Source organism: Anomaloglossus baeobatrachus, chromosome 5, assembly GCF_048569485.1.
Source record: "Anomaloglossus baeobatrachus isolate aAnoBae1 chromosome 5, aAnoBae1.hap1, whole genome shotgun sequence".
NCBI classification, from domain to species: domain Eukaryota; kingdom Metazoa; phylum Chordata; class Amphibia; order Anura; family Aromobatidae; genus Anomaloglossus; species Anomaloglossus baeobatrachus.
The window spans coordinates 142,282,284-142,298,339 of record NC_134357.1 but is presented as its reverse complement, the minus strand read 5'-3'; the positions used below and the strand labels follow the sequence as shown (position 1 = coordinate 142,298,339).

General features: G+C 45.2%; 1 protein-coding gene across 1 annotated transcript in view; it reads right to left on the bottom strand.

The window, feature by feature from the left end:
• Window positions 1-202: 202 nt before the first annotated feature.
• Window positions 203-16,056, bottom strand: part of NUDT13 (nudix hydrolase 13) — a 108,407-nt gene continuing 92,553 nt past the window's right edge. Inside the window, exons 6-9 of the mRNA XM_075348942.1 lie at window positions 12,132-12,257; window positions 10,706-10,817; window positions 7,128-7,276; window positions 203-1,296 (exon numbers count right to left, since the gene is read on the bottom strand). Of these exons, the coding sequence (XP_075205057.1) occupies window positions 1,099-1,296; window positions 7,128-7,276; window positions 10,706-10,817; window positions 12,132-12,257 (585 nt within the window). The 3' untranslated portion in view covers window positions 203-1,098. The remainder of the gene's footprint in view (window positions 1,297-7,127; window positions 7,277-10,705; window positions 10,818-12,131; window positions 12,258-16,056) is intronic.

Below are 16,056 nucleotides of genomic sequence, written 5' to 3'. Positions count from 1 at the left end.
TTTGCACAGGTCAAATTTTGTTTAAATGCGGATTGCACATTTTCTGTTAGTACAATAAACCTCATTTCAATCCAGAAATATTACTGAGTCCATCAGTTATTAGATATATGAAACTGAAATAGCTGTTGCAAAAACCCAAATTGTTATAAAGAAAAAAGGTTAACATTAATAGGGGTGCCCAAACTTTTTCATATGACTGTATGTGAAGTCTTTGCAGAACATCTGCAATCTCAGTTTAAGAGGTTTTTCATTTAAAAAAAAAAAATAAATAATACCCAAATACTGTTATATATGTAACACGACAAACAGAGAAGGTGCTCACCCTCCAGGGGTCCAATGTCGGCTCTCCGCCGCTGCCCTAGTTTCTAAGTTTTGGTAGGCGCTGTGACATCAACAGCTATTATCACGTCTGCAATCAATCACTGAGCTTAGCGAGTCTTCTGAGGTAGCTGCCACAAGGTACTGAGCTTAAAGGGAATCTATCAGGTCCCCAGTGCACCGAGAACCACGAGCAGTTCTGGGTGCAGATCTTTAGAAATAGATTGTTTATGAGATGCTAATTAGAGCAGTGATTAGTCGCAAAAGCGTTAGTTCCCCGGCTAGTCAGCCCACTTAGCATGTTATTATGCCTACAGGGGCGTGATAACATGTTTTATAATGCCCAGCGTCATGGTAGTAGCTTTGTACCCATCAGCATTGAGCTTCATGGACACTAGGTGTATGCGTACCCGGCTTCAAACACGCTCACTGCCCATGATCGGAAATCATGATAGCATGCGTGGCTTTGTATCATGCGGTCATAACACTGGGCAAAGTAAAGCAAGTTAAAAGATCTTTAGAAATACTTTTTTAAACTAGATGCAGGGATTCTAGTAAATAAGCACCCAGAGCTGCTCGTTGTTCTCGATGCACTGGGGACCTGACCGGTTCCCTTTCATGAGTGGATACAGCAGTGATGATCGTTGTCAGCGAGCCAGTGCTGGTCCTGAAGAGGTGGAGTATCTGCTCTGATTGTGATATATAAGGGGGGATTTAGGTTCACTTCACTTAAAATAGAAAACACCTTTCATTCTAAATGTTCTTTGAGTCCCAGTAGTGTTAACTACTATGTAGGGATTTCTGTTCCTGTACCCATTGTTGTATAAGATGATGAGCTATTGCAAACTTTGGAGGAACCCAGACTGGAAAAGTCCCATCTGGTAATTTAGAAGGCAACATCTTTACTCCCAGCGCTTCAATCACTTCTTCCACTGTGAACCATCTGGCTTCTTCTATTTCTGCTTTGTTGATATTGAGCTGCAGGAGAGAAATATCAGCATAATCAGAGTCCACCATGTTTGAAAGGTTCTGGGTCAACCACACACATATATGCTACCATTTAAAATTAAAGGGTTATTCAAAAGTTGTCTCTTGAGCAGCTTTACAGTCTTTTAGTCTCCTTACCTCCTGGTTTCTGGGGGTGGGCACTGCTCAAGTGACCATTGTGGGGTGTAGCACAGCTGAGTTGTTAGTAAAGCTCAGCATACATTCTGCTATAAACACATTCAGCTATCAATGGTTTGTTCTGGAATCTACACTGCTAGCACTATATTTACATATAGAGATAAAAGGGCACCTGAACAAGGGATACAGCAGGGTGACAAGATACTGAAGGCTGGTGTTTTTGCAAGATTTATAACAGTGGCTTATCTGGAGGTGACTAGATAATCAATGGGCTGGAGAGAGCTGATTGGGATGTTAATTCCTCTCCTGGAATGTAACTACTGTGCACACTCAACCAGGGTTTGGGTAGACTTTAGTGGCCGAGCTCCATGGAAACCAGTTGTACACTATGTAAGATACAAGCTGTCATTGCAGGACAATGAGAGCAGTTAGAAAAAGCAAGTCAGTTGCAAAAGTGCTTGTTTTCATGCTAACTAATTAAAACAATTTAGTACCTTGAAAACACTCCTTTAGGCCCTTACGGGTTTTTCCCACGAATTTCCTGCGGTTTTGCTGCATGTTTCGCTGCGGAAAATGTTCATAACATCTCTGCAGTGATTCACCAGCAAAACCTATGGGAAAAAAAAAATGCTGTGCGCACTATGCGGAATTTGACAGCTGCATGTTTTGCTGCGGGATTCCCGCAGCAAAAACAATTGCATGTCACTTCTTTTCCGCAGGTCCCTGCGGGATTTCACTCCATTGACTGCAATGTAATCGTGAAATCCCGCAGGGAAGTGATGTCATTACAGGAAAAGAGACAGATCAGATAGTCAGCAAAGCAAAAGGTACTAAACAATAGTGGTCACAATTAAAATGTAACTTTTAATATCTAAGTTAAAATTTTTCTATACCACACAACATAAATGGTTGTAAAACCAACCAAAAATTGGAGCTAATGTTTAGGCTCCTGTCATTACCCAGTTAAGGACACTGTATATCCGGTAGTGATAACCCTACCGAAATAACACCCGTTGAGACAGAAGAGAGAGCTGTCCCATATATGATGTATATATTAGTGATCCACAGCACAGATATACATTCAGCAGGAGTAACCCCACCAAAATAACAATAATTGAGACCAGAGTGTTACTGTCTCATAAATAGTGTGTACAATCTATAATCCACAGCGATAATTAACCGTAATAAGGTCTCACTGTAAAGAATGAAGCAAAAAATAGTTGTCCAGTAACAGGGGGGGGCCAATCAGCCTCACAATACCCCTTAGCTGGCAACAATCTGACCTGATACTTTCTTAGGGGTGCTTTACACACAGCGAGCTCGCTGCCGAGATCGCTGCTGAGTCACGCTTTTTGTGACGCAGCAGTGACCTCATTAGCGATCTCGCTGTGTGTGACACTGAGCAGCGATCTGGCCCCTGCTGCGAGATCGCTGCTCGTTACACACAGCCCTGGTTCGTTTTCTTCAAAGCCGCTCTCCTGCTGTGACACACAGATCGCTGTGTGTGACAGCAAGAGAGCGACAAATGAAGCGAGCAGGGAGCAGGAGCCGGCGTCTGACAGCTGAGGTAAGCTGTATCCAAGATAAACATCGGGTAACCAAGGTGGTTACCCGATATTTACCTTAGTTACCAGCCTCCGCAGCTCTCACGCTGCCTGTGCTGCCGGCTCCGGCTCTCTGCACATGTAGCTGCTGTACACATCGGGTTAATTAACCCGATGTGTATAGCAGCTAGGAGAGCAAGGAGCCAGCGCTAAGCAGTGTGCGCGGCTCCTTGCTCTCTGCACATGTAGCTGCATTACACATCGGGTTAATTAACCCGATGTGTACAGCAGCTAGGAGAGCAAGGAGCCAGCGCTCAGTGTGCGCGGCTCCCTGCTCTCTGCACACAGCGCTGGTAACTAATGTAAACATCGGGTAACCATACCCGATGTTTACCTTAGTTACCAGTCTCCGCAGCTTCCAGTCGGCGGCTCCGTGCAAGCGCAGCGTCGCTTGCACGTCGCTGCTGGCTGGGGGCTGTTCAGTGGTCGCTGGTGAGATCTGCCTGTTTGACAGCTCACCAGCGACCATGTAGCGATGCAGCAGCGATCCTGACCAGGTCAGATCGCTGGTCGGATCGCTGCTGCATCGCTAAGTGTGAAGGTACCCTTAGACCTCCCGACGTGTTTCTTAATTTAGCTTAATCCTCAGGGGACTGTGGTCAAGAAATTACAGCTTCAAAGATAAACAGTATAATCAGACTAAAACAATGCAAAGATTCACTAAAGAGTTCGCAAAGCATTCTCAAAAGGATCTCCTACCTACCTTCATTTAGAAGACGGACATCCAACATACTGTGTCCGGGCTGGCATAAAGCACTGAGCTTTCAAACTTGCAGCCCTTAAATATCCTGTGGGCGAAACGCCCCACTTATCATAATTACCACCCCCAAACCAAAGGCAACACCCCCCTACCAAGACTGATCGGCCATAGGCCAATGATCAGAGAGGTGTGACGCCCACCAAGGTGTATAGCCACAACAGGTGGTGGACGTCACACAAGCCTCGCCCTTAGGGTCCAATCAGCGCCACAGACAGAGAACCGTCCCTCAGTGACGTCACCGCATATGGCGATCATGTGAACCGTGACATCATAGCGGCGCCGCCCATCTCATTATTGCCCGTAGTGCCATGTGACCGGAACCAACAGAATTACCCGGCGCACATAGCGGTCATGTGATCCGCTCACGTGACATCAAGCCGGCGCCACCCATCCTGGCTTTTACCACAGCACCACGTGACCGGAACCGCGCGGAATTACCCGGCGCACATCCGGGCACATGACGCAGCCCCGAACTAGGACGTCACTAAGGCACCGCCCATTTCTATATCACATGACCGGTCACAAGGACCGCTGTCACAATGTACATAGAAGCGCCCATAGCTATGATAGAACCGGAGCCATATATATAGATAACGCCCACCTAAACATTATCTGGGCTAAAAAAAACGCCCCTAAATGCTTGCCACATAAGAATCACCATAATGAGAAGGTGCTATGATATTTAAAAAGAGGCATGTCATGTAAAATGAACTTGTTGGCAGGGGGGGGGGGGGCGGTTGGATTAACAATTATAATGTAATGTAGGGAGGAATTGAAAATATTAAAGCTGTCCTAAATAACACAAGGACACACAAATTGGATTAAGGCAGGCACCCACAATAGGTACAGACGACACGGACACAAGGCAAGTGGCAAATAAAGTACCCATATAGGGGTATTAACATGGGGGGGTGGGGAGGAATTTTTATTCAAACGGGATGTTCATGCAAGGGCCCCCCCTGAATATGTAGGCAAGACGAGGAGGGAGTTCAGGAGACGGGTGGGGGAACACCTCAGAGATATAGCCAACAAGCCAGCAAGCATTTAGGGGCGTTTTTTTTAGCCCAGATAATGTTTAGGTGGGCGTTATCTATATATATGGCTCCGGTTCTATCATAGCTATGGGCGCTTCTATGTACATTGTGACAGCGGTCCTTGTGACCGGTCATGTGATATAGAAATGGGCGGTGCCTTAGTGACGTCCTAGTTCGGGGCTGCGTCATGTGCCCGGATGTGCGCTGGGTAATTCCGCGCGGTTCCGGTCACGTGGCGCTGTGGTAAAAGACAGGATGGGTGGCGCCGGCTTGATGTCACGTGAGCGGATCACATGACCGCTATGTGCGCCGGGTAATTCTGTCGGTTCCGGTCACATGGCACTACGGGCAATAATGAGATGGGCGGCGCCGCTATGATGTCACGGTTCACATGATCACCATATGCGGGGACGTCACTGAGGGACGGTTCTCCGTCTGTGGCGCTGATTGGATCCTAAGGGCGAGGCTTGTGTGATGTCCACCACCTGTTGTGGCTATACACCTTGGTGGGCGTCACACCTCTCTGATCATTGGCCTATGGCCAATCAGTCTTGGTAGGGGGGTGTTGCCTTTGGTTTGGGGGTGGTAATTATGATAAGTGGGGCGTTTCGCCCACAGGATATTTAAGGGCGGCAAGTTTGAAAGCTCAGTGCTTTATGCCAGCCCGGACACAGTATGTTGGATGTCCGTCTTCTAAATGAAGGTAGGTAGGAGATCCTTTTGAGAATGCTTTGCGAACTCTTTAGTGAATCTTTGCATTGTTTTAGTCTGATTATACTGTTTATCTTTGCAGCTGTAATTTCTTGACCACAGTCCCCTGAGGATTAAGCTAAATTAAGAAACGCGTCGGGAGGTCTAAGAAAGTATCAGGTCAGATTGTTGCCAGCTCCCCTTATTGTGAGGCTGATTGGCTTCCCCCTGTTACTGGACAACTATTTTTTGCTTCATTCTTTACAGTGAGACCTTATTACGGTTAATTATCGCTGTGGATTATAGATTGTACACACTATTTATGAGACAGTAACACTCTGGTCTCAATTATTGTTATTTTGGTGGGGTTACTCCTGCTGAATGTATATCTGTGCTGTGGATCACTAATATATACATCATATATGGGACAGCTCTCTCTTCTGTCTCAACGGGTGTTATTTCGGTAGGGTTATCACTACCGGATATACAGTGTCCTTAACTGGGTAATGACAGGAGCCTAAACATTAGCTCCAATTTTTGGTTGGTTTTACAACCATTTATGTTGTGTGGTATAGAAAAATTTTAACTTAGATATTAAAAGTTACATTTTAATTGTGACCACTATTGTTTAGTACCTTTTGCTTTGCTGACTATCTGATTATTTGGTAAGCAACGACACATCCTTACTCATTACAGGAAAAGGAAGCGGAGCAGAGCGTAAACACACACACATCACAGACACAGACATAGAATACACACAGATCACACTCACACACAAACATATAGAATACACATACAAATCAAACGGAAATATAAAAAAAAAGCACGTGGGCTCCGCTGTATTATTACCTTCCAGCCGAGGTAAGCACACAGCAGCGTTCCGGTATTCTCAGGCTGGGAAGGGCGGGGGGCAATGTCCCGCCCCCTCCCACAGCCGAGAATATCAGCCGCAGCTGCCTGGGGACTGTCGCATGCATTATGCTACCGCGCCAAACCAAAAGAGTCCAGGTGAAGATAGTAAAACTCTTTTCTTTATTTTCACAGGCCTACGCGTTTCAAGGACATATCCGTCCTCTTCCTCAGGACAAATGTGCAGAGAATACATTACCGCTCGGGAGAAATGCAGCGATCTGTCCCCTATCTGTCTATGCCTCTGTCTATCCCTCTATCTATTCCTCTATCTGTCTATTTATCTGTCTGCTATCTATTTCAGAAGGAAAAGATTTTTTTTCTTTCTTTCAATGTGCTTTTATTGCATTGAATGCAATAAAACACATGTACCAACCCGCACGCGGCAAAACCGCGGCAATACCGCGAACAATACCGCGGTAAAACTGCAGCAAACCGCATACGGTTTTCGGGTGCGGTTTGTCGCGGTTTTTTACCGCGGGTGCAGTAATCTTTCAGTGCCTGCGGAATTTTCTTGAGAAAATTCCGTTTTCCAGTGCGCACAGGGCCTTAAGTATTTTGCGGGCTGATTTTCACACTTGAGTGTGGCAGAAATGCATACAAAACAATGAAGTCACACACTGCATCACTAGTTATATCACAGGTAATACTTTTAATGACATATCTTCATTAAAATAAGATTCATACCTCATCATCTTTGACTGTGGCCTGACATGCCAGCATTAGTGAGCTACTAGGAAATGGCCAGTGCTGGGATCCAGAATATCTGACAGTATCTACCACCAAACCAACTTCTTCTGCTACTTCTCTCCGTATTGTGTCCTCCAGAGTCTCCCCTAAATATCGGGGAAAAGCCAGCAAACAGTTAAAATTGTGTTTGTGGAAGCAGATTGCCTTTAAAGTATGAGCATTATAGTTCTAAAGATCTTTTATCATATGCTAATGAGGCCAGTGATTAATCGTAAGGGTGTTACCTCCCCTGACCATTCGACCCTCTAAGAATGGTAGCACACCCACAGGGACGTACTAACATGCTATTCAATGCAGCGTCACCAATAGTGACGCGCGTATCCGTGTCTGCGGTGAACGCTGACCTGAATGCCCAGCACTTCCGGTCATGCACAGTATGAAGCCGGGTGTACGTGTCCTGGCTTCAGACAAGTATAGTGCGCACGACCGGAAGTGCCGAGCATTCAGTTCAGCGTTCACCGCAGACATAGGTACATGCGTCACCACTGGTGACGCTGCATTGAATAGCATGTCAGCATGCCCTGGTGGGTGTGCTACCATGCTAAGAGGGTGGACTAGTCGGGGGAACTAACACCCTTACGACTAGTCTCTGCACTCATTAGCATATAATAAAGAATCTTTAGAAATACTTTTTCTATAGATCTCTTTATCTATGCTAGTGTATACAGGGACAGTTAAGGCCATGTCTCACTAAGCGACATCGCTAGCGACATCGCTGCTGAGGCACAGTTTTCGTGACGCAACAGCGATCTCGCTAGCGATCTCGTTATGTGTGACATCCAGCAACGACCTGGCCCCTGCTGTGAGGTCGCCGGTCGTTGCTGAATGTCCTGGACCATTTTCTTTAAAGGGCTGGGCAGGACGCATCGCTATGTTTGATACTGTGTGACAGGGTCCCAATGACAGCAGAGATCGTTATACAGGTCGCTACTGCGACCTGTATCGTTACTGAGTCGTTGGTAAGGTCTGACTGTGTGACATCTCACCAGCGACCTCCCAGCGACTTACCAGCGATCCTTATCAGGTTGCATCGTTTTTTGGATCGCTGGTAAGTCGCTAAATGTGACGGAGGCTTTAGGCAGGGATTAGCAATATGCACCCAGAACTGCCCGTGGTTCTGTGTGCATATTCCACCTGACAGGTTCCCTTTAATACACCATTTCATTTAAAGATCTGAGGCCTAATTCAAAATGCTGCTTTCACCATTTTTCTGACACAAAACATTTTCAAATGTTTTGTGACTTGCTGTTTTTACAGAGGTGCAGGCCAGCTTTGCCAAAATGAATGGTGCATGGCTGAGCCTGCCGGTCTAATTCATCATAATTTATGCACCTTGTGTGCAGAAACGAACATATGGTGCGGTTTAAAATCAGCAAGGTGACCAATCCTTTGTGAAGCAAAGGGTAAAATCTAAAGCTAATCCACAACAAAATGTAAAGTAAAATATGAATGTGCAGATTTTTCTGCTAATTATGCTACTGATAGGCTGCGTAAAAATGGGCAGCAAATCTGCTTTCATATAAACACACCCTAAGGCCCCTTTCACACGTCAGTGATTCTGGTACGTTTGTGCTTTTTTTTTAAACGTACCAGAATCACTGACATACGCAGACCCATTATAATGAATGGGTCTGCTCACACGTCAGTGATTTTTCACTGCACGTGTCTCCGTGCGGCGTACCCGCGTGTGCGTGATTGCCGCACGGAGACATGTTCATTTTTTTCTGGCATCACTGATGTCCCACGGACCACGCAGTGGTGTGGTCCGTGAAACACGTGCCAGAAAAAAACGTGCTTTTAAAATAAAAATCATTTTAACTCACCCGGCGTCCAGCGATGTCCTCTGCAGCCCGTGCAGCTTGCTGCTTCTAAGCCGGCTCATTATTGTCGTGCATATTCATTATGCACGACACAGCCGACCCGGAAGCAGCTGCTGCGGGGGTCAGCGCCGGCCGGATGCTGCACCGCGGGAGCGATCAGCACCATGGACAGCGGGAGCGGGCACAGGTGAGTTGATTACTAAGTGCAATCACGGGCCACGGAGAACGGAGCCCGGATTGCACTTAGACAACCCACGTGTGCCGTGAATCACGGCACACGCAGGGACATGTGCGTGTTTTACACGCCAGTGAAAAACGTCAGTGTTTTTCACTGACGTGTGAAACGGGCCTAAGTGTGGAAGCATATAGATGTGACCTCATTAGTCTCATTGTAATGAATGACTGAGTTCAAATGGATCCCATTTTACTATTGTTTGGTGGTCAACTAAAGGCCCTGTTACATGCAACGACCTATCTAACGATATATCGCCGGGGCCACGGATTCCGTGACGCACATCCGGCATCGTTAGCGATGTCGTTGCGTGTGACACCAACGAACGAGCGTTAACGATGGAAAATACTCACCTTATCGTACATCGTTGACACGTCGTTCAGTTTCAAAAAATCGTTGATTGTGGAGGACGCAGGTTGTTCATCATTCCTGAGGCACCACACATCGCTATGTGTGACACCTCGGGACCGACGAACTACAGCTTACCTGCGTCCACCGGCAATGCGGAAGGAAGGAGGTGGGCGGGATGTTAAGGCCCGCTCATCTCCGCCCCTCCGCTTCTATCGGGCGGCCGCTGAGTGACGTCGCTGTGACGCCGAACGTCCCTCCCCCTTCAGTAAGAGGATGGTCGCCGCCCACAGCGAGGTCGTTTGGAAGGTAAGTACGTGTGACGGGGGTTACCGACTTTGTGTGACACGGGCAACAAATTGCCCGTGACGCACAAACGATGGGGGCGGGTGCGATCGCACGATAAATCGACGCGTGTGAAGGCCACTTTAAGTTCTTGTGCCCCTCTGAGAAGACAGAAACTGCTGCAAAAGTGTGCCAATGATGTCTCATTGTAGTGAATGGCTCTATCAGAATCACATTGTTAGGAATTCAGATTGGACGAAAGCCATCTATCTACCATTGACAAGAAAACTCATATTTCAAAGACGTGGCACCATTTTTATTTCCTAATCTATCCGAATTATGCAGTGATGTGTAAGGTTTTAAAATACTTATCAAACGCAGTCTTCCCCGAACACCAGCACCGCTTCATTCCACTTCTAGACTACGTGACATGAATCTGACTAGCCGACTTACAGGAGTTTGTGTGTGCAGTTTCAATGAACGCCTATAGAGCCTCCACCTGAATCTCATAGACTTACAAGGGGAAAGCAGCGCAGCTCCATACACAGCCGCAATGAGTCAGTACTGTCACGTGAGACTGGAGCGGTGCTAGAAACTGAGAAAGTCGGCCATCGTTCATTATTTTAATACAATTATGCACCTTCTTCTTTAAATACTATGTACAGTATAAATCCTAACAGGGTTATGTAAGAAGACAACAGATAAGTGCTCACTGCAAACAAGTTCATGGTTTGCATCAAGTACAGTTGAATAAATCCAAGAAATGCATCAATTAATTATAATCCGAGCTCTAAAATAACTATATATCCGCATATAAGGTAAATGCTTACCGATATCACAGAAACCTGCCAGAGCAGTGTACATCCCAGCTGGGAAGTGCTTCTGACGAGCAAGCAGGCAGCGGTTTTCGCTGGAGACAAGTGTGATAATCACTGGCGACATCTAGTACATTATACAATATATGGTTAGCTTTTACAATGCATTGCTGAAAGCAGATCTATCATCCACAAGCTACAGAGGTAAATGAAATGTGGATTAACCGTGTTCAGTCCATTCACAAACTCACATAATAAAGACCCAACCTACGTTCATAGCTAGGTATGCATATGGGGCAGCAGGGCTGTGTAATATATATTGTGCAGTTTTTTCTATCGGTTCATATTGAATTGATGATGCCCTACAATTTTTTAATTCACTTTTTTTCTCTATCTCGTTCCGTTTTTTAAATAAAAATGCTAACTCCGTTGTTTTCCACCAGGTGGCGCTATAGGTGGTTTCATTGCGTAGCGCACGGCTGCTTTACTATACCTAGATACCACTTCTATGCCTGTAGCTGCCGCCGTTCTCAAGTTAATGGCGGTGGACAGGATATGGGTGGACACACTGTATACCTTCCCACCTGCTTGTTTTCCATCTATCTCCACTTCTCCCCTTCTTTGATTGATGGCTCTGGCTTCATAGAGGCAAAAGGGCAGAGATGGGTGGGAAGGTGTATATAAATGAGTGGCCCCGCGATGATGCATTCAGCACCTCTAGTTGGATTGAAATGTCATTCTGTGCTAACATAGCTCCTTTAAAGGTAACCTGTCAGTCGATTTATGTTGCCCAAACCACAGGCAGCATGAATCAGAGTCTGGCTGCACAATTACAGCCGAGTAAAATTTTCTTTGAAACACTTCTGCATTTCCAAAAGAAGGTAGAGTATAGATCTGGCACCCGGTGGCTTCTCCCCAGCTCTAGCTGATTGACAGTTCTCTCCAATACGTGGACATCATGAGAGACTTGTCAATCAGATAGAGGGGTGCAAAAAGTTGGATCTTTAAACTATGTTTTCTACAAAATACCAAAGCAATTCAGAGAAAAACATGCTTGGCTGTAATCATGGAATTACACTTGCAACCCGCGAGAGGATCACACCTCATCACCAAGACCGGCCGGCTTCTCACCTGACAGGAACATGTCAGCTTCATGTATTTCTAAGCAGACACTCCTGTCCTGAGAGCCACCGGCCTGTCCGGACAATGCACTGCAATCCTCGTGCGAGTCACATGCAAGTGCAACTCCAGCCTTATACAGCTCATGGTTTGGGCAGCATGAAACAATTGACAGTTCTGTTCAAGCCATAATTAAGAATGGGATTCCTCAAATTAGCACCCAGTTCTGTATAGTAAAGGATAAGGCTATTCTACATCCGATATTTGAAAAGTAGAATTAGATCATGAAACCATACATGACATAACAATTCTTATAACTCACCTGCGGGTAGTAGATTATTCCATTAGCATGGCACACACGGTTACTCCCAGACACGTTCTTCTGGGTTGGCTTTCCTGATTTGCTGCAGTATTGATGACAGTCATGCCATCGTAGAAGGGACTGAGCCTATAACAGAAAGGCAATAGATGGAAAACCTATGCAATGTATTATATACAGACATATTTGTGTCAAAACAGAATTGATTGCCTAAGGGTTCTGCTACCTACACAAGAGCTGATCTACCTTTCACCTTTTCTGTACAGTTTTGCAGGCTCATCTCATACAGATGTGGAAGCTGCAGCCCATCAGTATTGGAGGTTTAGAAATTTGTGCAAGAAGGGAGACAGCAATTGCCCCTTTACCCCTTTACCCCACTCTTTAGACACACACTACAATCAGTAATAAGGTAATAGGTGCTTCCCATCTTAAAAAAGTGATGGCATATTGCTAGAATATAATGGCTTGGGTCACACGCTAAAAACCCTTCCTATTAAAGGGTTTTTACCCTTTCATCTCTTTGTACAAATTCATAATTACTATCATAAATCCAACGTCACCAGTCAATACTCACCCTCCCCCGGTCCAGTATAAGCCGGACTGGTGACATCTCTTCTACAGCGCTGCAGCCTATCACTGAACTCATAGGTTCTGCCAATGTAGAGCCGCTGAGTTCAGAGATAGTCAGTAATGCTACAGATGTGATGTCTTGACAAGCATTCATTTGTAAGAAAAAATTGAAAGAGGAAAAGCTCTTTACTGGGACACAGACTTGTGATGCTTCACTGGTTTTCCCCTGCAACCGTCCCCAGAGAGATCCTTAAACCTGTGGCCCGCTTTAAGGGGTGATTCACTACTCTGCAATAGTGGCCAGATCCCTGTAAAACTCATAGGGAAGGCTTTTTCTAAATACCTTGTTCAGCCCTCCCCCTCCCGGGCTCCGTGACCTCTGAGATCCGGTGAGGTCACATCAATTTCCAGTTGACCCGACATCACTGAGGCCAGCCCCAGTCTTCCAGAGTGATTGGCCTGTAAGCGGTGTTTCGCCACTCGTCACAGCCCAGCATCGCTCCTGCTTGCGGCGCTCTGCAGCGAAGGAGAGAGCGTGTGACATGCTGGGCTGTGATGAGCGGTGAAACTGCGCCCACAGCCCAGTCACTCACAGAGACTGGGGCCGGCCAACCTAATGTCGGGTCAAATGGAAGTTGATGTGACATCACCGGATCTCAGAGGTCACTGAGCCCCGGGGGTTACTTCATGGGGAAGAGCGGACCACAATAGTGTCGAATAGAGGCAGAATTGGCTGAACAAGGTATTTAGAAAAAGCCTTCCCTATCAGTTTTACAGAGAAGTGGTCACCATTGCAGAGTAATGAACCACCTCTTTAATAATGTAGAACTCCAGTCGTCAAGGGCCACAAACGGTGCATGTTCACAGGATTTCATTAGTATTGCAAAAGTGTTTTAATCACCTGCACAGGAGATGATTCCATTTTCACCTGTGCAATATCAAGGAAATCATGAATACTAAGGAAATCTTGAGGAATGGAGTTGGGGAACACTGATGTAGAAAATCCTTCTTAGGCCGGAGTCACACTTACTTGAGAATCGAGTTGAATCACCTGGCACGGCCTGACGCTCTCCGGACAGCAGCGTGCAGCTCATGTATTTCTATGCAGCTGCACGCTCTTGTCTACAGAGGGGCTGGTCGTACTGTGTGATGTGACTCAATTCTCGCATGAGTCACTAGCAAGTGTGACTCTGGCCTTATGTAGTTTTCCTTAGATAGGCTCACCTGGCAAACTATTTATAACAGGCCATTGATTGATTGATTGATTGATTTTGATTCATTGAGTGATTCAAAGAGTCCTGAGACCCAAGACCATCCATGAGTTTATTTGAAAAACTAAAAATTTTATCTATTTGACACTTAAATCCAATGTGTCTAATAATTGGGAACAGGGTGTAAAAGTCACAAAATAATTGCCCCTTGTGTACATTGGATCATGGTAATCTAACACTTCTTTCTATTACAATAGCTACATAAAGGGAGGTATATGAAATAGTATATATTTTTGAAAACATTACCTAATATAATGTTATATTATTTGACCAATGATTACACAATAATGGGTGTTTATTCATTTAACAAATGGCTTAATTTTCAGCCAGGTGATAACATGGGTAAATGAACACTGCCAGCCCTTATCGTAGCAGAGGGGCTTTACCCGCACCACAAACCATGGCTGCCCGGTTGTACTGGAATCAATCACTGCTCCATCCCATGTGTATGATACAGAGGCTTTAAAATATTTTGCATTGCACATTAAAATAAAATAAAGTAAGAAATGTACGGCCTCGGGCAATATCCTTTACATGAAAGTAGACGATCTCTGTCAAAGCTGATGATGACCATTATATATGAAAAGTCAGCAGAGTACAAATACAAGTCTGAGCATGAGACTACTACACCCATTGTACAACCACTCCCAAGATTTCTGCCCTAGGCCATTGTATATTTCTGTTACAGCAAGCCTCTAGACCTAAGGAAAGAATGACACATTCAAGCCACTGCTGTAGACATCCTGGGGGCACGTAACTGTCCCCCTAGTTGGGACTTGTAGAACTATTCATCATACAGGTATGCTAACCTACATGTGCCTGCTAACCTACTCATCTAGAAAGTGTACTCTATACGGCCCCAGAATCCAGTACATGATGTAACACACATGACCATGGAAATGCATGCTGGTGCTTCTTTATTCAATGAACCCAAAATCTGGAACAATTATCAAAAAGCAATAATAGTTCTTCATAATATATTGAGAACAGGAACCTCACTATAATGTCAAAAACGCATGCTTTTATTTTGTCAAAAAAAGCATGCGTTTTGCATCAACAAAGCATGTAAAACACTTTTTAGGATGCGTTTTGAAAGTTCTCATTGACTTTAATGTTAGTAAAACGCTGCCAAAATGGCAAAAACAATTGACATGCTGCTTCTTCAAACGCAGAGATTTTGACAAATTTTCTGCAACTGAAACGCTGCGTTTTTAAAAGCATCATGCGCACAAGAAAGCCCAATTTCCCATAGACTTTGCTTGGAAATCAAAACGCATGCATTTTTGCATTAAACCGCTGCAGTTCAAAACGCTGCGGAAACGCTAGAAAAAACGCAACGTGCGCACACAGCCTAACAGGCCAAGTTACATATTAACATAAGACTCCATCTTTGATATTACCTTCACAATTCTTGCATTCATTGTGAGATTTTGGATAGTTTCTGTTTAAATTTATTTGCAGGATGTCAGAATAGCCCCCAGAGCTGTTGTTTTGATGTGAACTGCCTCCTACCCCTCATGGATCTTTTGTTTGAGAATACTCCAAAGGTTCTCAATAGCATTTCTCTCTTTTATGCTCATAGCATTGGCATGCATGAAGAGGATTTTGGTACGGATACCGTGGTTTTTCTTTTTGTTCCATGAAAGAAAGTGGTCAGTCATAAACTCTATGTACTTTGCCGAGGTCATTTTCACACCGTCAGGCAACCATAAAGGAGCCTACCAAGTCTCCCCCAATGATTGTGTCCCAAAACATGATTTAGCCACCTCCTTGCTGATGTTGCAGCCTTGTGGGAACATGGCTGCAACATTCATCTGGACCATCAAGGGTTGCACAGCACTCATTAATTTTAACACAGTCCTCTTTACTAGTCTTCATGTATGTCTGAGCCCAATGCAACCGTTTCTGCTTGTGAGCACTGTTTAGGCTGCTTTCCCACATCAGTTTTTTTGCATCATGCACAATCCGGCTCAAAAACCTATGCAACGGATGTGGTGGAAAAAACAGATCCGTTGCATAGGTTTTTCAATGCGGCCCGTCCGTTTTTTGACGGATGCGGCTTGATACTGAGCATGCGCAGTTCAAAA